Source organism: Epinephelus fuscoguttatus, linkage group LG24 (genome assembly GCF_011397635.1).
Source record: "Epinephelus fuscoguttatus linkage group LG24, E.fuscoguttatus.final_Chr_v1".
Taxonomy (NCBI): Eukaryota; Metazoa; Chordata; class Actinopteri; order Perciformes; family Serranidae; genus Epinephelus; species Epinephelus fuscoguttatus.
In genome coordinates, this window is record NC_064775.1 from 3,909,566 (window position 1) to 3,931,244 (window position 21,679).

Consider the following 21,679-nt stretch of genomic DNA (forward strand, 5'->3'; position numbering starts at 1 on the left):
ATAATGACAAAACAGGGAAAGTGAAAGAGTGAGGGAACATGTGCGGAGGCCTCATCTACTAAATAAATGAGCGAAAAAAGGAAAAAAAAAAACCGAAGAAGCAGGAGAAAGTGAAAGGAAAGAAATCGGTCTTCCCTGCTCCGCGTACACACACCCTGAGCTGAGTTAACGCATCACGGAAGATGATCGTCTCGACTCAATTTCTGAAAATTGCCACTGCTGCTCCACTCCCCCCCCCCCCCCCAGAGAGAGAGGGAGAGAGAGGGAGAAGAAAGACAGAAAAAAAACTTATCAGCGGTTACTCCTCCTTCATTTTATTTCATTTATGAATTACAAGGAAAGATGCCATTATATATTATTAATTCTCTGCTGTTGCTTTGGCTCTGGCTGCTGCAGCGGTGAGCTGCGGATGTCGGCGGCGGTGTAATTACGTTCTAGCCGGGCAGCCATCCGTTTCCTTTCAAAAATTTACAGGATTCTTAATCACGTTGCTCATTTGGGTGCACGGTGGCGGGGATGGCGAAACACAAACAGGGGCACGTCTGTTTGCACGGGAACACCTGCTTAGCATTGATAGCAGATGTCAGTCAGTGAACTGAACAAAAAAAAAAAAAAAAAAGAAAAAAAGAAAAAAGTGCAGCGAGGGGAGGGGGTGGAATTAAAAATGCAAGCATCACCAACTTCTTATTATTTACTTACTCCAAAAATGAACTACTGGAATGGGAGAAGGAAAATCCTGGCAAACGCCGGGGAAGCTGGGCCTCGTAATTGTGCTGCTGCTGCCTCCCTCCCTTTCTCCTTCCCTTCCTCCTCCTCCTCCTCTCCTTCTCTCCTCCTTCTTGTCCATCTCTTTCAGACAGAAAGTAGCGAGCGACAAAAAGTATTTTTTAACCTTTTCCCTCACTTTCTCCCTCTCTCATTCCCCTGGATGTATCGGGCGCTGGAGTCTTATATTTCTATCCGTTTGCATCAGTCTTTGCTGCATTATTCATTTGCATTATAGCGCTGGATGGTAATTAAATCTTGCCTGGGATGCCGTTGTATTTAAATGAAACGTGAATATTTTAGCTGGGGAAATGCAGAATGCTTAATCTGCCCCCCCCCCCTCCCACTCCCACTCCCTCCCTCTTTCTCTCCCCCTGTTTTTGCCTTTTAAAAGCTCCACCATTGGCCGAGCTTTGAAACAGTTTACTGTGCCCGCCGCCCGCTCTAAACGGCTTCTTCTTAAGAATAATAGTGTTGAGTCAACAGCTGCATTGACAAACATATTTCAGCTGATGCATTTGCCCGGACAGGGATATTTGATACCGCTGAGACCCCCGCACACACATGCACACAGCTTCCTCTCCCACAAATATAGAGACATAAATGCGCATGGACGCGCACATGCAGGGATGCAAACGCGCACAGACAAAATGGCCACTGAGGGCCTTTGCCTCACAAACACAGAGAGAGAGAGAAGCCTCAGTGATGTACACATTATGGTAAAGGACGTTAGACGGAGAGGAAGGAGGAGGGACAAGGAATTAGGGAGGAAGAGACAGAAAGATAACAAGAGGGGCAAATGACGAGGAGACAGTGAGGGCGGAGATCTTTGTCAAAACGTGAGGCTCAGAGGGAGATAGAGGCAGAAAAATGCAAGACAAACACAGGAGAAGAAAGTAAGCATATCTGAAACCAGCTTGGATTTAAATGGCCTCACGTCCACACTAAGCTGAATTTTCAACACCTGAAAACTGTTTCCGGCTTCAAAATACTGTCCACCCCATTAACAGGTGGATAAACAGAAAAAAATGAAACAAAATTGAGAAAGTCGTGAGTTTGAACACCTCAGTGTGGACGGACATCTTCACACGAATGATCTGAAAACACTAGGGTGGATGCACTTTCAAATCCAGCTGGCTTTGTCAAAACATGAGGTTTAGGTGGAAGATAGGAGCATAAAACTGAAAGACAAATACAGAAGAAGAAAGTCAGCACGTCTACGTTGACATATTTGAAAACAGCTTTTCTTCTAATGGCCTCACATCCACACTAAAATGAGTTTTCAACACCTGAAAACTGTTTCCAGCTTCCACCTCATTTACAGGCACAAAAACAGAAAAAATATATTTAAAAAATTGGAAAGTCATGAGTTTGGCTATACTAAAACACCTCAGTGTGGACGGACATCTTCACACGAATGATCTGAAAACACTAGGGTGGATGCACTTTCAAATCCAGCTGGCTTTGTCAAAACATGAGGCTTAGAGAGAAGATAGAAGCAGAAAAACAAAAGACAAATACAGAAGAAGAAAGTAAGCACGTCTGCGTCAGCATATTTGAAAACAGCTTTTCTTTGAATGGCCTCACGTCCACACTAAGATGAGTTTCCAATATCTGAAAACTGTTTCCAGCTTCAAATTTCTGTTTACCTCATTAACAGGCACATAAACAGAAAAAATATATTTAAAGTCAGGAGTTTGGCTGTATTAAAACACCTCAGTGTGGACGAACATCTTCAATCTTCACACGAATGATCTGAAAACACTAGGGTGGATGCACTTTCAAATCCAGCTGGCCTTTTCAAAATGTGAGGCTTAGAGAGAAGATAGGAGCATAAAACGAAAGACAAATACAGAAGAAGAAAGTCAGCACGTCGACGTCGACATATTTGAAAACAGCTTTGATTTGAATGGCCTCACGTCCACACTAAGATGAGTTTTCAAGACCCAAAAACTGTTTCCAGCTTCCAAATCATCTTGTAAAGAAGTAGAGAAACCGAAAAGATGAGCAAAAATGACAAAATCATGAGTTTGGCTGTATTAAAACACCTCAGTGTGGACGGACACCTTCACACGAATGATCTGAAAACACTAGGGTGGATGCACTTTCAAATCCAGCTGGCTTTGTCAAAACGTGAGGCTTAGAGAGAAGATAGAAGCAGAAAAACAAAAGACAAATACAGAAGAAGAAAGTAAGCATGTCTGCGTCGACATTCGAAAACAGCTTTTCTTTGAAAGGCCTCACGTCCACGCTAAGATGAGTTTTCAACACCCAAAAATTGTTTATAAAAATTGCTTCCAGCTTCAAATTACTTTCCACCTCATTGACAGGTCGATAAACAGAAAAAAAATGAAACAAAAAAATGAAAACACGAAGTGAGAACGAGATGACAGAACAGAGAGGGAGAGGTTGAGCAGCAGAGGGATGAGCTGTGCCTTTAATGCCCATCTGGCCCGGAGATGTAATAAAATTGACATATTGATTCCTTTGAATTTACGAATGCCTGTTTCATAAACTCCATTTCCAAAGCCGAGGCCTCTTTAGAGCCCTGTCATTTTTCCCCCAAATGGATCAATTATGTGCCCACGTAATCCTGTTACCTGAGAAACCCACGCATACTTCTCCCATTTGCGGCGCTTCACCGGGCGCACAGACTCGCATTATGTGCACATAAACAAACTCGAGGTTTTTTTTTTGTTTTGTTTTGTTTGTGTGTGAGTGTGTGTCTCCTCCCCTCCCTCCCTCCCTCCCTCCCCCCTCACTCCTCCTCTCCTCCTAATATTAGCGATTGTTTTCTCCCCTCCAGTGTCGTCGTACGAGTCTCTCCCGGAGGGCTTTAGGGAGGCCTCTCTTCTGTGTCTCTCTGGCTTGTTTGTGAAGTTGTAGAAATCCCTTTTTACCCCTATAAATTGCAGCTCTACCACCACTACATCAACACAAGCATCACATCGCATCCTGGTTATAAGCCACATGAACATACATTTTAAATCCAGCAGAAAAGGACAATATGCCGAATCCCCTTCACCTCTTAAATCACAAACAGAGACAGTTACAAGGATGATTTTCTTTGATAAATACACCCTCAACTCCCAACTACGCCTTAAGTAATAAACAATGCCGACTTTGCAGTACTACACACAAGAGGTTTACTCCATCTGCTACAAGATAAATACTGTTTTGTGGCTGTGAGCAGAGCGGCAAGACTCCGGTGGTTGCAGGTTCACTTCCTAATGGTCAGCTATGGGAGAAGTAAGCAATCTGGTTGGCTTACCTAAAGAATAAAGGGTTGATGGCAGTGTCAGCAGCCAGAGTAGGACCAGTTTATACAGCCCGATTCTGGGGCGTCATTCATCCCAAGTATCAGTTAAATCAGGCAACCAGACATGGCTCAACTTATTTATTCCAGCATGCCGAGTTTGGGCCGATGCTGGGCCAGATCCCTTTTGATAAGGGCCAAGTAACGGCGGTGTTGCCAGTCGGATTCGGGACAGTTTATATGGCCCGATTTTGGGGCGTCAGTCATCCCAAGTATTAGCTGAAACAAGCAACCGGATGCGGCTTGACTTGTTGCTTCCAGCATGCTGAGTTTGGGCCGATGCTGGGCCAGGTCAATTTTGAAAATGGCTGAATAATGGCAGTGTCAGCAGCCGGAATCGGGCCAGGTTACTTTTGATTACGGCCCGGTGATGGCAGTGTCGGCAACCAGAATTTCCTGATTCTAGGGCATCAGGCAACCGGACGCGGCTCAACTAGTTTCTTCCAGCATGCCAAGTTTGGGCCGGATGGTGGGCCAGGTTACTTTAGGCCACCTGGGTTAAAACAAGGATACAACCAAGGATTTAAACCAATTCCCAGTAAAAGTTTTCCAGTAACAGGCAACATTTAATTTTAGAAAATACTTGCGGACTATAATTGAAAACAGAACTAGTCTTACTTTCATACATGCCGAGCTAACTCAGGGTTCCCTCAGCATGCACTCATGTTTCAGTGGAGTCTATAAAATAGCCAGAATCACCACTTGTTTTCGAGGAATAACCCGAAACAGAATTTGTCCTGATGTCACTGGTGCAGAAACGTGTCGACAACTTAAAGAGTGTCTCCGTGCTGGCATTACAGGGATGGCTCCCGTTCATAACCTGGGTGAAGCAGAGGAGTCAGTATGGCTACTGCCTGGGCGGTAATAGCATACAAGTGGTCACGGGTCATCCCGGTGCGAGTGTAAATGTTGGAGCGATACAGCGGGCTGTCAGGTGGAACGGAAATGTATGAGGAGCGACAGCAATGCTGGAGCACCGGAGCTAGATATCTATTTTACTATCTTACATTGTTGTAAAACCAAGAGAGAGACAGAGCGGGGAGGGAGAGGGGAAAGGAGGGGGTGGGAGAAGAAGAAAAAAATCAGTCCTCGATCTTATTTTCCACACTCCGGCGAGCTACAAGCGGCTCAGTTACACTACACTTGCACCGAACAATCAGTCTGGCAAAGGTTCACAAAACAACGAAATACCTTGTCACTTACTGCCTGACCTGTTCAGCGGAGTGACTCAGAGGGGGGAAAAAGAAGACGGGGAAGAAGGGGAAGGATGTAGAGGAGGGAAAAATCATAAAATAAAATAATCATGAGGGAGCTCTGCTGTGGAAGAAAGAGTTCACACGAATTCCTTCGTCTTGTTTGTTGCTGTAAACCAGTGACACATTTGCTGGAACGTCATATATATTCTGTATCATCGTGTTTGAACTCATCAAAAAGACATATGATGTTTACACTTGAAATATTCTCAGTGTCTTGTGTGTCTTTTTAAACACGTTCACCCAAAATTCATCCTGACACTTTCGGTATCTTTGGACACTTTCGGATCTCCGCTAGAATTCAAAATAAAGTTCTGAGGGTTTGAACAATGTCTGGCTGCGCAGCAAGCGTTCGGAACGACTGACCCATCAGCAGGTCATCTGAGTTTACAAGGTTAAAGTATGTCTCGCGCACTTATCTTCAAAAGCGACCTGACTGCTTTGGATGTTTTGATTCAACTCCGCGGAGGAAGTGAGTCAAACCCCAACCTCCGAGAGGCTTTGCTGCACGTAACCCACTTTGAACAAGACACCGAAACACCTCAGGTTTTGATGCAGCGTTGCAACAAGCAGCTCGGATGTCAAAAGCGAGGCGGCAGGAGGGGTGTAAAGTACATGATTTGTCACATAGCAGCTGTAGAAAGTTGGGGGAGCTTTGAGGCTGAGTGAGGGAGGCGATTGTTAAAAAGTGAAGACGGGGGAGGGGGGGTGTTGGGCTTAAGGGGCTGACAGGCGGCTGAGTTCTGCTCACTGGACTTAATCTAAAAGAAAAAGGCCTCAGTTATGATGAAAGGTCGACAGAGTATGTCTCAGCAAATTGGCTTTCCTTCTCTCTCTTTTTTCCTACACCTCGTGCTGGCTGATGCTTCAGCTCCACCGCCGTGGAGGCCTAATGACCTACGGCCTGCTAGCTCAACCCTTTCTCCCACCTGTCCAACCCCCCCCGAGATGGCTCAAGAACGCCAATTTCTGTGAAACTTAAGCTGCTGCTGTCGCCGTCACTTCCACTGAACTTCCTCCAAAATCAACGCTGGTGACGAACCACGAAAGGTCAGCCATCAAACCAACTTTTGCGGCTGCTTTTGTCCCCATAAATGAGCCAAGGAATCGCCGAGGAACCCCTGACAGACGCAAACGCACATATTTCAAGATAAACAAGATAGATTATTGGGGGAATTCAGAGAGTTGCGACAACGTCCGCGGCCAAGTCCAGAACATGATGGAACAGCTTGGCTCCGTCTTGTTCCAGGCCTGACATTTCTCCAAGGCCAACTGTAATGATGGACAATGACAGGTAATTACTAGGGGCAGCGTACATGAGAGCCCGAGATCAGCAGTATCTGTGAAGTTTCTGGAAACTCTGAGCGGGGGGACGGAGGGACGGCGGCCAACATCCTGAGCGTCGGGTTCCGCTCGGATCGGAGTCCAATAGGAAAAACCCACGCCACTGCAATCCTGATGTTGTGTTTTCCCTAACTTGAATTGAAAAGTTTACAACTGCCGAATCTACGAGTCAATGATTCTTTTCTTCTTCACAGATGTGTGGCTTTGCTCCAACAACAGCAGAAGATGCATCTACGGTGTCATGTATGTTTTCACACCTGGATAAACCTCTTCCTAATGACTTACATGCATTTCCTTAGTCGTCGTCTTGGCGCTTGCAAGTGCTTTCCCTGACTTTTTTTTTAATCTCTGCGAGGGGAAAGGTGTGTGTGCATCATTATTTAGTCTTGGCTGTTTATTCTGAGGGCACAGATGAACTGAAAGCGACGCTAACGAAGACAGAATACCAAATAGCCTCAATATTTTCTAAACAGCTTCACCTGCACGCTGGGAAAGCAGGCATGCGGAGGGAGGAGGCAGGGACGGCGACGACGAGGGGGAGCCGGTGTTGCAATCTCTCGTGTTGCACAGACTCCTCGGCGCTCCCCCTTTATAAATTACCTCATCAGTGACTGAAATTAACACTGATTCTTGCAGGCAATTTCTCAATTTCCAATGCTAATTAGCTTTTTCTCTTTACTTTTAAATTCTGTAGCACCTGTTTAGGGGGAAGACATCTTAGGCAGTGCAGGCGCATTTAATCACAATTTTAATTAACCATCCCCGTAGATGTGAAAGAGAAGCAATTATAATGCAGATGAATGATGATTTTTCCACATTAAATTGTTTTGTTTCTTCGTTATGTTGATTGCATAAATACTGGCGCCGTTCAATTTTTATCTACTGTAATTTTGTAATTGTTTTGCTAAAAAAAAGGGGTTTGGATAGACGGAGTTTGTTGACAAATTGTTTCATTTAGTTAACCCGTTAATCGCCGGAGCAGCGTGCAAAGGATTTGGCAGGTTTGTTTTCTTTCCCCTCCTGAAACATCTACGCTTGTCAATCACCGCAGGTTTTTGCACGGTGTGTGTGTGTGTGTGTGTGTGTGTGTGTGGGTGGGTTACACTCTTACACTCGTCTTATCTCCTCTGACCTTAACAAACTATTTAACCAAATGAAAGTCACCCCCTCTCCTCCCTCAGCCTCCCCTTTAACTACTGAGCATATAGTCGCAAATGAAAGCACAGATGGGCGCTACTGGAATGGACTCATAATCTTTATGTGCTCGTGAAAATATCATTGGGTTCGATGACGGCGCTTTCGACTGTGTTTATTGCCCCTTGTTCTCCGAAACTTCGCTTTTATGTCGATGTCAGAGTGACTGTCGCAGTAAAAAACACAAACACACCACTTTGGCGCATTTCAGCTGCTAATGGGTCTTCCGTTAAAAAGCTTACGCTAGCTTTGAGTTGCGACTTTGAGCAAAATTTTCAGGCTTTACGTCAAAGATATCGGGAATATTGCTCACAAACGAAGTTGAGCTTGAAATGCAGCAACAATTGCACCAGGAGCATTGAGGATGTTTGGTTGCACCCTTTTGGAAACACAACAACAGCTGTTTGGAGCCTGCTACAGGGCAGGAAAAACTCCCAGAATCCTCCTGTGCTGTGTCCTCCGCCCTCAGCCACCCCCAGCAACACTCATTCCCTAATCCCACTGAGCGCTGCTTTCAGTTTGCCCAAAGACCATGCAGGGGAACTCCAACGGACCAGACACACACACACACACACACACACACACACACACACACACACACACACACACACACACACTCTTTCCCTCTCTTGCTCTGCCTGTGTGTTACACATGCACACTTGCTTCATATCTCTCTCCCAGTCGCAGTGACAGACACTTTCTGAGGAGGGCTTTGCAGTTTAAAATAGAATCAAAGTGTGGGAAACAAAAATGAAGTTTCGTTGCGCAGTATTTTTCGATAAAATGAAAGATTATCGCACATGCACCAAATTTAAGACACTGAATCTTCGTTTTAATACTGCAAACTTACAACCTTTTATTTCTCAAAACAGATAGTGTGTTTAAAGGTGCAGCTTCCTCCGTCTCTCTGTCTGAATCCCGCACAAGCAAAGCCGCCGTTCACCCCGGCTCTATCTTAAATCACCCTGAGGTGCGTCTAAAAAGGAAGAAGCTCCCCTCTTTGAATATTAGCGGCGATTGGCTGGAGGTAAACAGAGCATTAAATCCTGCAAAACTGTGGCAAGGCCAATACGGGCGCAGGACAATGGCTTGGCCCGGCATCTCTGCGCCTTTGTTCTCGGCTTAACAAAACTCTGCCGTCACACCGTTTTACCTCAATGCCGCCCTGTCGAAGCGGCCATCAGCCCATCAGAGCACATGCAAAGCTCGGGACGGGCAGAGGAGGAGGAATAAGACGGAGAAGAGGGGGGGGGAGAGGTGAGAGGGAAAAGATTAAGACAGAGGGGAAACACACATGGAAAGATAAAAGGGAGGAAAGGTGTGGAAGGGCCGATGGAGTGAATACAAACGCAATATGTCTCCCACTCAACCTTAATAAGAATATATAGCAGCTGTGAGGTGGCGGCGGCGGCGGTGGCGGCGTTTTGAGCTTAGTGACGTGGCGGCGACAGAACTGGAGCAGCGAGATGCACTAAAAGTTTCATCACAAAGTCCTTATCTGCTTCCCTCCGAGGGCCACGGCGAGGTTCAGGAGGAGAAGAAGAAGAAAGACACGGCACATCTGCGTCTGCTGCGACCTGTCTGTCTGCCAATTAGCATGTGTGTGAAGCGTGTGTGCAACCCTAACCCTGAAATTAGGGTTTGAAGCTTCGCCTGCGTCGAAATTTCGGAAGCATGTTGTGACCCTAACTCTGCATATGTCGGAGTATATGTGCGTCCACATATGCAGATCTGGATGCGTGTGTGTGTGTGTGTGTGTGACACTGTGTGTGTCCATGTGCAGAACATGGCCAGCATGTGTGCCTGTTTGCAAGTGTCAGCCATTTTCACATCCACGGCACGCTACTGCTTCCTCGTAGCTCCGCCCCTTGTTGAAATAAAATTAAAAAGTCCTCAAAAATGTGACGCAAACTTCAAAATAAAAGCGTTTAATTTTACTTTTTAAAAAAATCTGGTGAGCAGAAACTTCGCGGCTCATCGCACTAATATGATTCACTCTCCGTGAGAGAAACAAACAAACAGTCGTCTTCGGTTCAATTATCAATCTGACTTATTAGCACTTCACCCCAGAGCTTGACCTCACGATCACCATCTTGGATGTAGTTCAGGCTTCTAGTGCTGCAGCTCGCCTGCCTCTCTGCGCCCCCCCTCTTCCTCCACTGTCAGGTTCTGGCCTGCCAATTTCCACTTGAAGCTTGACTGGGCCTGATTTGATGCAAACTACCTCGGGGTGAGGTGGAGGAAGGAAGGAAGGAGGGAGGGAGGAGGGGGCTGAAACTGATGAACAGTTATGTCAAGTCGATTTCGCACCGTTGGGAAAAGGTAACCTCTCCGTCGGGGAGGAGGAGATAAAGGTAACACACACACACACACACACACAAAAAAGGCGAAAAAGGAGGCAAGGTTAGAGGAGTAGAGGGTGCTGGAGGAGGAAGGGTGTCGGAGGGGGCTTGTAGTCGCACCAGGGTGCACCCTCCCTCCCTCCCTCCCTCCCTCTGCCGCCTCACCTCACCTCCCTCTGCTTACCGCCCCGCGCAAAACGCTAACTGTCAGTGCGAGTACTAATTGCAGATGTGCCAGTCTGCCATCATAATAAAATCAGAGGCAGGGCGGACATTAAGCATGGCTGGCTCATTTGTGAGACTGCTGAAAAGGTAGCATAAATGAATATTTCATTACCTTAATTACTAAGGAATACTCCTTTCCGCCAGTCGTGGAATGAGTGTTGCTGTAACTAATTATGAAAAGTAATAACATTAGGGATACTGTGATTGCCAGTTTATAAGGCGGCGTCTGCTTGCTGTTGAGGTATAAACCATGTTGGGAAACATACGGCGAGGAGCGGAAGGAAGGAAGGAAGCGAGGGCGCTCGGTCTCGATCGCACATCTGCAAAAAAAAAAAAAAAAAAAAAAAAGTGGGGTTTGCAGGGATGAATGGAGCTCTGATTATTTACCCAGGGATGCTTGTGCGCGTTTGAAATTGCAGAGAGGCGGTTTTAACAGGTATGAAGGGCGCTGAAAGCTCACTCTGCTTTTTTAGCATGAATACAAACACAGGGTATGAAAAGGACGCTGCAGCTACCTGGAAAGCAAAGTGCAAGCTACGAGCTGCACATTTGCACCGCTTGATCATCACCTCAGAGTCTTTTATGTCAAACACATGGCGCGATACCTTTGTCCGTTATTCACCTCCGCAGCCCGCGGGCACGTCCCATGCCTGGCTGTAATGTACGAGCACTGATAAGGTCGCGAGGGGGGGGAGTGTGAGAAAAAAGGCAGAGTACAAGGTCTGCTTTGATGGACATGCTAATTCCAATACCCCTAAGTAGTAAGAATAACAAAGTGGTGGGGAATTTATCTCAGGAATGCCGGAGCAAGACGGCCGGGCGATAAGGAAGTAGCTTCCCTTGGGTGGGGGAGAAGTAATTAGAGTGGGCTGACTGGTTAGATGACTGACTGGCTGGCTGGCTGCTGGATAGATGGAAGTGGAGGTGGGGGGGGGAGGCAGAAAGGTCCAGGAATGAACAGAAGTTTTACAGTACAAAGAACATGCAAGGAAAAACAGAGAACCCCAGAGAAGGTCGTAAGGCCACAACTGAGAACACACCGAACATTTAAAGCTCAGGGATGTAAAAAAAAAACAAACCCTCAAGCCCACGAGTCATAAAGCCTTGACCTCACCAATGACCAGGCTGCGTCTCAGGCTGAGTCACAGGGCCAAATCCGAGCTCCGCTCTCCATAAATGACCCGATCTTTGTCGTCTCCCACAAGGTTTCTAGGTCAGGAAATACCCATCCAGCCCTCTGCAGCCAGGCCTGCAGCTTGAGCTGCAGCCATAGCTCCCACAAAAACAGCACAGACCTCACTTTTATCACCTCATCATGACTTCAGAAAGTAGATGAAGATAATCACCACGTAGCATCTACCCCTGAATTCTGCTTCGGCGTCTCATCCAAACCAAAACCAACCCCGTCAGACTTGCAGTGATTAATTTAGTGACCTCCAGCTTGACCATCTCGCAGCCTGAAACCACAGAGAGCTCCTCTGTGCCGCAGCCTCACTACCCCCCCCCCACCCTGCTCGTCCTGCATGTCAGAAAGGCTGAGGACAGGCCTGTCGGTGTGATTATCCCCCCGCTACCTGAGGAGGTGTTTGTTTGACATTCGCGTTTGACAGCGACGGGACACGAGGCGTTCAGGAGCGGGGGCTCCCTCTCCAGTCAGAACCCATTAACACGTGAATTCACCTCTCAGAGTTTTTAACAGGGTCGACTCTGCTACACATGTCCACTGACTGCGCCACAGATGACATTTAAAGGGGGAAGATGTGCTCCCTGCACCCCCCTCCTGCACCACCACCACCTCCACTCCATGTTTCACTTCTCCTTGACTCACTCTTGCCAAAGGTTAAATGTATGTTTGAATAACAACGAGGCCCGGGCTTGTAATTTCTGACCATTTCCTCTTTTCGCTGCAACCTCCGGTTAAGAAGGTGCTTGATCAACGCCGAGATGAAAGCGTGGAAGTGAGTGAAATCTGTGCAACCGCAAAATGACCTAATTTCGCCTTAATCTCGCTTGGCAATCGGCTGCAATTAAATTGAGATAACACATCTGAATTTACTTCCACGCGAGACGGGGGGAAACCGGAGCACAAAGCAGACCTCGTTAAATTAAAAAAAAAAAAGGTAACGAGAGGGGTGCACTTAGGTGGCAGGAGAAGCGGGACACCTTCTGAATAATGAACCACGGTAAGAACGGCGAGCCCTGATCAAATAGCATGTTCTATTATCCCGAATTAAAGGTGGGACGGTGTGCAGCGAAATGGGCCGAGTCGTGTGTGGAAAAGGCCTCGATTTCCAGATGTCACCATGCCTTAATCTGGTGATCTGTTATTGATTGTTCCACGTGGCCGTGACCTTGCCAGAAGAGCTCTTCCACCCGACAATCAAACATACATCAAAGACCGTGTGTGTGTGTGTGTGTGTGTGTGTTTCCCTAAATGTGTGTGCACATGTGGCAGCAAGCGGCGCTTTGCAGATCAGCGGTGCCGACATCAGAGCAGGAAAACTGGAGGCTGCTTTCAACACTTGTTTGCACCAAGGTGTCATCTCGGGGAGGAAAAAAAAAAAACAAAAACGGGGGGAAAAATCATTTTAATGGGCGATTGAGGTGATTGCGTTTTTTCTCCTTTTCCTCGGAAACGTCACGAAGCTGTGCCCTGCTTTACGGCTGACAGCAGTGATATGTCACACACACACAGAGTGAGGCAGGAGCGCATTCACACACGAGCTCCAACCAGCTGTGATGTGTTTGTTCTTTTGATTTAATCTATCGATGCTGCTCTGTTAAGACAGAACATGAAAAATAATATGCGACTCATACAGAAAAAGACGGGACGGATTCCTCCGCCGACTAACCCCGACCAAACACAGTCAAATCAGGAAAATATGCTTCCTAAAAGTGCACCGCAAAAGGCAAACCTTGGATTAAAACTGCATTTAATTTGGTGGAACAGTTGCCACCCGAGCTCCTCTCGTGCAGCCACATGCACACACAAACCATTGTTGGGAAAAAAAGAAGGTGTTTTTAAACTTGTTTCCTGCCCCCCTGCCATTTGATTATGAAATCCGAATGTTAGTTTACACCTGCTCAGCAACCTGTCGTCTGTCGCGCCCAGACTCCCTCGCAAATGGGAAAAAGTCGACGCGTGGAAAATGTCGAAAATCACAGGCGAGACGCGGCGCAACAACTGAATAAGTGCAAACAGCAGGACGAGACGGAACGGATGGGCCAAATAAAGACTTTGCATTTTCACTTGAGAAAGACTCAAATGAGGCATGATATTTCAAAATGCATTTCCCTCCTACGCAATGCATAAAACATGCCGGCTTAGGGTAAAGAGTGTACACACGTAAATGAAAAGTCCAAATGCATGCAATTATTTGCCGGACCACTGAAGTTTCAATTTCTGTGTTTGCTTTTTGTCACAAAACAAGGGGATGAGACGCGGGGAAGGAGGGCATGAAATAAAGTCAGGCAAGCAGGAGAAAGACATCTGACTGCACCGCAACTTTACTGAGACGAGCGTGTCGCAGCGCAGGCGACAAAGAGAGGGGAGCTGATACGACCTGTCAAATCCCGAGAGCAAAAGAAGGCACGGAGGGAGGTGGGTCGGAGCATGACAGGCAGAACGCCGCCCCCAGAAACACCTTTAAGTCTGTCACCTTTGCTCCATCACTCTCCATCTCGGCTCCCTTTCCGACTTCTGACAGTCGCCAGCCCGCGGCCTGTTTCCCCCGCACGTGACGCAGCAACAAACTGACCGTTACGCAGCAGAGCCACATTAGCATCACTCAGCTCGCAACTTTAATATCAGGAGGCGAGAGAAGCCGGGGCAATTCCTTCTGGGGACGAAGCAGTTCAGGAACAGTTCAGCTGCCGTGTAAAAACCAGCACTTAAGCAACCCTTTTTTTTTTTATATGCTGCATAAAAAAATCAAGAGATTAAGGTCAAAAGCATCCACGTTGCCGCCTGTGTCACCACATTGTTTTGGACGATACATCATCATCGCCGTTTAAACATAAAGGGAAGTCACAGGGGCAGAGTTGGCTCACTATTGGCTGATTCATGCCTCGGTGTTAGTCAGGCAACGGATCCCAGCCACCGCTCTCGCTTTCATCGTTCTTGGCAGTTGCTCTGCGTGTGTGTGTGTGTGTGTGTGTGTGTGTGTGTTATGTGTGTGTGTGTGCATCACCCCGAATACACTGTAACTTCTGCAGCTTTGCTTTTCCAAACCAATATGTCCCGTCAGAAAAATCACAGGAATTTTGGAGTTAGCAAAACAACAGCGAGGCCCAGGCGGCTTAGAGACGGGAAGCGAAGGAGGGATGGCCACGGAGGGGACGCAGCAAAGAGTTGTCATACAAAGAGTTAACCCCCCCCCTTTCTTCCTAACACCACCACCTCCACCCGGTCTCTCCAAAGCACGGGTTAATATCATGGCTGCCTGGTAAGGCATTATCCAGAACCTCTCGGAACAAAAGGCCCCTTTTGCAAACAGACTCCTACTTTCCCTCAGTGTCCAAAGGTGTTTGCTGAAGTAAATCTGCCTAAATCCTGCGCAGCTTGGCCGGGAGGAGGAGGGAGGGAAGGTGTACCGATAATCCGTCTTCTTAACCAAAAAAGAAAAAAGTTCTGGGTGAGGCAAAGAAAGGGAAGGGGAATAAAGAAAACTGGAATCCATATCACATGACGCCGTTTAAAGACCCGATGCACCCCCCTTCCATCTTTGCTCAACATTTGCATGCCTGGCGTGATAAAGATATCTCGCTAATCATTCTGATAAAGCAACAGATACAAATGTGTTTACGTGGCGAATTCATTTAGTTTTTCGGAGGCACCTTGCTGCCAGACATGGGGAGAGGAAAAAGAGACACCTGCTCCCGACTCTTATCGCCTTCTTTAAGCACAATCCAGTCGCAGCCAGGATTCTCTTTTCCCTTCTTCTTCGTCTTAAGTGTGAGTGGCCACGAATAGTGTGGGCATGCCATCTCGTAACACTATCTGTCTGTCAGGAGGGGCCTGGGTCCCTGCTAGAGTAGGGAGGCTATAAAAGGCTTGTAACCAGGGGACGACCAACAAACAACCACAAACACCCTAGTTATTTCTCTCCACCACCCACCCACCCTTTTCTGCCTCTCTCCCTATTTTCCCTTCCTCCTCTTCTTTTTTTTTTACTCTCCTCTCTTGCGCTCCTTTTCTTTTTTTCCCTTCCCTCGCCCCCCTTTTCATCTCAGGCCCTTTTCTGATGCTGAATGCAAATGTGTAGCCCTGCTGCTGGCGGCGAAAGGGGCTGAATTGTGATTAAGAGGGAAGAAGAAGGAGAAGAAGAAGAAGAAGAAGAAGAAGAGGAGCTCCTTTCTTTGTTCTCCCCCCGGGGGATGTTTACCAGGAGAGACACGGCGGATCAGATATGAAAGGCATTCAGGTCAGCATTGATGTGAGCGAAAGTGAAATCGTACCTAAGGCATTCCAAAGACCCGCGGTGTCAGGGGTCCGGGCTCGCGGTGCCTCTGCGAGTGTGTGTTCTCTGGCCGCCAGGCGAAAAATATCTTCACACAAGCAGGGCGGTCGAGGAAAAAAAAAAAACAAAACAAAAAAAACGAATAATAAAAAAAAAAAAAAAAAAAAAAAAAAGGAGAAAATGTGTCAAAAATGTTTTTTGGGAAGGCGAGGAGGAGGGATGAAAGTTTTCTGTCCAGTGTCCAGGATGGAGTTGAGATGATCATTAGCTTTTTTTTTTTTCTTTCTCTTAGTGTGTGTGTGTGTGTGTGTGTGTGTGTTTGGGGGGGGGTGCACAGCCACAAGCCATGCTATTTGCTTTTATCTGCCTTATCAAAGCATGAAAAAACTGTGCATGTGTGCTGCTGCATTCCTGATTTAATTCCTCGTGGAAAGCACATATTAGAGGATTTGTCCAATAACATATCAGAGCACTGTCTCCCTGTGACACACAATAAAATAAAAATCATGTGAGTTACAATAACTGCACACACACACACACACACACACACACACACACACACACACTTCCCTTTTCCAAAGGGAGCATCCTCCTGCTCCTATACACCATGCTCGAAGGGAAGTCCATTCATTTTTACGCGCCTGGCTATATACACTTGACTCACACACTTTGGAGCAGATGGATATATTTAGCTCGTGACGACTGCGAGGGAGAAGGAGAGGGAGAGGGAGGGAAAAATAATAATAATAAGGCCTCGCGCGGTTGTGACAGGACAAATATGCCTCCTCATGAGGGGGACCTGCGCGTGCTGCAGGTTCTGCGGTCATATCTCAGCGATTATTTCACGTGCCTCAACAAAACAAGGTGTCTGCTTCAGCTGCTCAGCCCGTGTGGGAATGGCAGCAGTGTATGGCGCCGTGGACATCACAACCCCCCGCCACTATTGACGGTATAAACATGTAAATGAAACACATTACCACTGACAATCAATTGTCCGTGCGCGCTCTGCGAAACCTGCCCCCCTCCCTGCTCCTTCTTCTTCGTCGGTGACGGTGGCAAAAAGCTGTCCCTACCTTGAGGAGGGGGGGGGGACTGTCCTTTTAAAAGGCAGAGGGATAATAGAGATGGAGAAATTGTTTGGACTGGCAGAAATGTGGCATTGTCTGCGAGTGAAAGCCTCCACACACACACCTATTTTCCCCCACTTTAAAATCCTGTGCGTAATTCAGACTATTATATGAAACTGCTTCTGCTTTTTCCGGTTATGTAACCGCTGCGTTTCCGAGTCCAGAAATAAAACGCGCAAAAAAAAACGCTCTGCGTAACATCCAAATCAAAAAAAATTACAAAGCATCTTTTTTCCCCCTCCTTCTCCAAAAGGCATGATGCGTAATACCAAAACAAGGACAGGTGTGCGAGCGCTTCTCTGCTGCGCGCGCACAGCTGGATGTGACAAGCAACACCTGGCGAGGGCCAAACTCTCAAACACTTCACGCTGCACGGATCAAGTTTCACACCAGGAGAGGAGAGGGGTTTTTATGGCGAGGAAGGAGGAGGAGGAAGACGATTAACACACACACAGAGGAGAAAAAAATAGGTTTTGTTGCTTTTAAATATTGCTGAGGAACACACAAGTCATGAGCTGTGGTTAAATACCACATGGCAGCCTGGGCAGTGAGTGAACGCAGCTACTGCAGCACCTCCAACCCTGAAGGCCAGCAGTCATGTGGATGAGAATGTCACTGGTGAGCAAAACACTAACTGGCGCAAATGCTGGAAACATTGCGTTTGGACATGATTTTAAAAAAAAAATGTGCATTTTTTTGTACAGCAAAAATAATTACAGGTGGCACCCAAATTATAATTTACATCCCAACACATATCCACCTCCATTCACAGGAATTAGCCGCTCTCCATCTGCTGAGGAAAAAAAAAAAATCAGAAATCTGCTGCCTGTTTCTGCGCGTCTGTCCGCTTCTCGCCCTGCCCTGCCATCCCTCCACTGAGCCAGGCAGGAAGAGGACAGAGACACAGAGAGGAGGAGAAGGAGAGTGGCCAAGCCTCAATAAGCCTCTGCATTCCCAGGGGGGGAGGACTGGGGGTGAGGAAGAGGAAGAGGAGGAGGGGCGCACACACACACACACACACAAAAAAAACCCTAATAATTTTATTTCTTTAAATGCTCCTGCATGAAAGACATTTTTATAGAGATAAAAATATTCCTCACACACTCTTGCCAAAGCTCGCCGTCTCTTGTCAGCTTTAAGGGTGTGAAAATTATATTTGCTTTGCTAATATTATTTTATCAAATGCAGCTTTTTGCTACAAAAGCCAAGCCTGCCTTTCCTCCCAAAACAGGTGGCCACGGCTAAACAGGCTGTCATATCTCCAAACGTGTCTTATTATTCTGTAATGCACAAATATATATTCATGTATATATATATATGTGTGTGTGTGTGTGCTCCACTCTCTTGTGCTATTTAGTGTGGAACAAAATGCTTGTCTGCCATCGATTGCACGGAATCAATAAATGAAATCTGATCTAGATAAATAACCTGTGGGGGCAGAGATTAAAAAACTGTTGTGAGGAAAGCAAATAAAAAAAAAGGGGGCTCGTGTTGAGCAGCTGAATCACAGCCACACACACACACACACACACACACACACAGTGCTCCAGCTCGCCAGTGTGTTTGGAGCCTATATGGAATAATCAGGAATAACGGGGCCAGGAAATGTCACTGCAGATTTGCCTCTTGTGGGAAACTGTGCAGTCAAATGGAGAACGAAAAGCTACAAATCTGCACCTCCTGCGCGCCAGTCCAGACCCAATTAATGCCCAGCATTTATCGGACATGTCATCCGATTTATGTTGGGCACAAAGGTGGAGAGGACGCACAGGGTTTTAAAACTAACCCAACAACAAAATGCCACCTCCTGTGAATTATCCCAGCACTCCGGAGAACATGTTGAAAATGAGCCCTGTGGAGGTGATGCAAAGGCCTGTGTGCAGAGCATGCCACCGGGCTGGATTAAAGCAAAACTCAAGTCACAAGATTGGACTTTTACACCGAGCAGCGTGAGTGTGCTGCCGCTGCACAGTCCCCCCATGGCGGCTTGTGTCCCGGCGAGAGACCGCTCCAACTTTCAAACATCCACAAGTTCCCAACTATCTGCACCTTTTTTTTTTTTTTTTTTTTGTGCAAAATAACACACATTTTAACACCGCTATTTTTCAACACTCCACATGCTCGTGCGGGGCTGCAACACGGACGCATTTACGCACACTTTCTCCCCGGGATAGCGGTCCCTTTATCCCTGCGTAAAAGAGGAAGGCAGCAATGCGCACCAGCCGCGGACCCTCACACACCCCCGAACCGCAGTGGAAACCTTCAAACCAGGCGTACATCCAAAGATCAACCCCCCAGCCCAGCTCCATCCTCCCCGGCTGCTTGGGTTAGTCTCCCCCGTGATTTTCTTACCGTTTTTCCGTCTCGGGTTGGCTTGTTTTCGCCTCTTACACCTGGGGCCATCCGCCATGATCTCTTGCTTCATTGATAAGTGTGTGTGGGATCAGATGGCAGCTCGCATGGACTCGATTCCTTGATTTCAGCTTGATATCTAACGGGAAACACACACACACACACGCACACACACACACACACACACAGCAGCACCAACAATGTGGGTATTAGCGTGGGGATCCACTTGCGCCGGACGCGCGTACAAGACAAATGTAACTTGTAAAAAAATAAAAGGAGGATTTAAAAAAAAAAGAGCCGCAGGTGAAAGTGTGAGAAGCAGCGCTGAGGACATCCGTGTCCATCTAATTTTGATTTTCAGCTGATCGGCGCTTAGTGGCATGAAGAGCAGAGCAAACAGCAGCAGGAGGAAGGGGAATTGTAATTTCTCTTATTAGGGGGGAAAACCACAATCCACGTCGCCAAATGGGGACTGAGGCGAAAACACGCGTTGTTATTTCATTCAGAAAAGTTTCACGAGCCGCTTTGTATTTTTCTACACTTTCCAGAAAATAAACCCGCCACTTACTTCCCACTCAAACTACCAAGAATTGCTGCGCGCGTTTAAAACCCAGCGCAGTAAATCACATTTGTGTTATATTTTAGGGTCAAACCCGGAGCTTACATATCAGAGACGGCGAGAAGCGAAGCCTGAGAGCTGCTTTGGAAGAAGCCTCCAGTGTGTGGTCTCATTCAAAGTCATATAACTTCAATAAACACTTGGTTTCGCCTGAGAAAATTGCACTTCTACGTTTAATAAACTGCATCCAAACAGTCTTGGCGACAGTTAATAAATAACACATGGGGGATAATTGTCCAAATGTGCCAAAATGACTCCGCTATGAGGAGGAAAAAATCTTTAAGGCACAAATGGCGCATAAACAAAAGCGATAAGACTCAAATGTCGGCTAGCGCAGAGAAGTGGACGCTGACAAGCGGTTCTGTTTGCTGTGTGGACGATATATATATAACACGAGCTGAAAACGGCTCGCATGTAACAGTTATCGCCCTTTTCCCCCTTCCTCCAAAGGATACAGCGGTGTTGTGCGGCGCCGTCAAAAGCACACTTTCCCCGGGTCTCAGGCACCAGCAGGACGCCTCGACATCACACGGCTGGGAAAATGTTCTTTTTTTAAAAAAAAAAAAAAAAAAAAAAATCAACTCACAACAAACGCACCTATCTCCACCTGTGCAGGTACGCCGAAGTTGAGCTCCAACTCTGGCGTTGCGCGCGGAAGTTTATTGTCCAACGTTTCCCCTTCGCCAAAAGCGCAAGAAATAAAAAAGAAGTGAGGAGGCACGTACCTGTTTTTAGGGGGTGTAAAGAGGTGTCTTGTGGATAGGAGTTGCGAGGAGGGATGATACTGGAGCGCGTCGGTGAGCGGATCCTTTTCCACCGGTGATAATAAAGCCTTAGAAATAAAGCCTTAGAAATAGTTGGGAGGAGGGAGGGACCGCTATTCCTGCTAGGGCAGGTTTACAACTGATGTCTTACACCCACTCCAGGAAACAAACCTGGGTAGGGACTGACGTGTTACGCCTCTTCTAATGACATTTTTTTTCTTTCCACCTCCTTTTCTTTGCCGTGTAACACAGAGGAGAAGCCCCCTGAAACGCACGCCACCTATCTTCACGGGAGGGGATAATTGAGGAGAGCCAAACGTGAGCATCTTCTGGGTTGAACGTGAAGTTTTTTTTTCCTCCCTCTCTCCTCTCTCTCCCCCCCTTCTTTTCTTTCCCTCACTCTCCTCTCTCTTTCTCCATCTCTTCTCTTTTTGAGTGAAACCAACTATGTCGGGCTTCGACGCGGAGCAAAGAACAGGCGACAGTGTGTGTGTGTGTGTGTGTGTGTGTTTTCTTCTCCTTCCTTTCTTCGTGTGAATGTGTGTGTGTGTGTTAGTGTAGAAAGGGGGGAGAAACTTGGAGCGCGTCCACGCCGGCCGCAATCATGTAAGGATTTTTTTTTTTTATTTCTATTTCCACTCCGTTTAATTTGCAGAAATGGCAGGGTTGATACGGGAGGATGCAGGAGTTGGGGTGGGGAGGCAATTCCACATATTCTTCATTATTGTAATTGGCTGCGACTGCAAAAGGTTTGGGGATGCTCGGCTTTTTATCTACGCTGCAAGAAATATCCAAGCATTGTTTTTGTGCGTAAAAATCTGCATGTGCTCGCACAGCTCCGCGTGTCTCCTTTAAAATGTGCTTTGTTTTTAGGGGGATTTATTGCAGAGATCAAGCTGAATTTGTGTCTCAATTTTTG

General features: G+C 46.9%; 1 protein-coding gene across 5 annotated transcripts in view; it reads right to left on the reverse strand.

Moving 5' to 3' along the window:
- Nucleotides 1-20,954, reverse strand: part of zeb2b (zinc finger E-box binding homeobox 2b) — a 98,430-nt gene extending 77,476 nt beyond the window's left edge. For 2 of the 5 annotated variants that reach the window (XM_049570151.1, XM_049570148.1), the window contains exons 1-2: nt 20,722-20,954; nt 19,378-19,516 (exon numbers count right to left, since the gene is read on the reverse strand). In XM_049570151.1, coding sequence (XP_049426108.1) covers nt 19,378-19,450 — 73 coding nt within the window. In that variant the 5' untranslated portion in view covers nt 19,451-19,516; nt 20,722-20,954. Of the gene's footprint in view, nt 1-19,377; nt 19,517-20,593; nt 20,681-20,721 lie in introns of those variants that run through there. The other 3 variants (XM_049570149.1, XM_049570150.1, XM_049570152.1) reach the window with 3 other exon arrangements.
- Between the last annotated feature and the right edge of the window lie 725 nt (nt 20,955-21,679).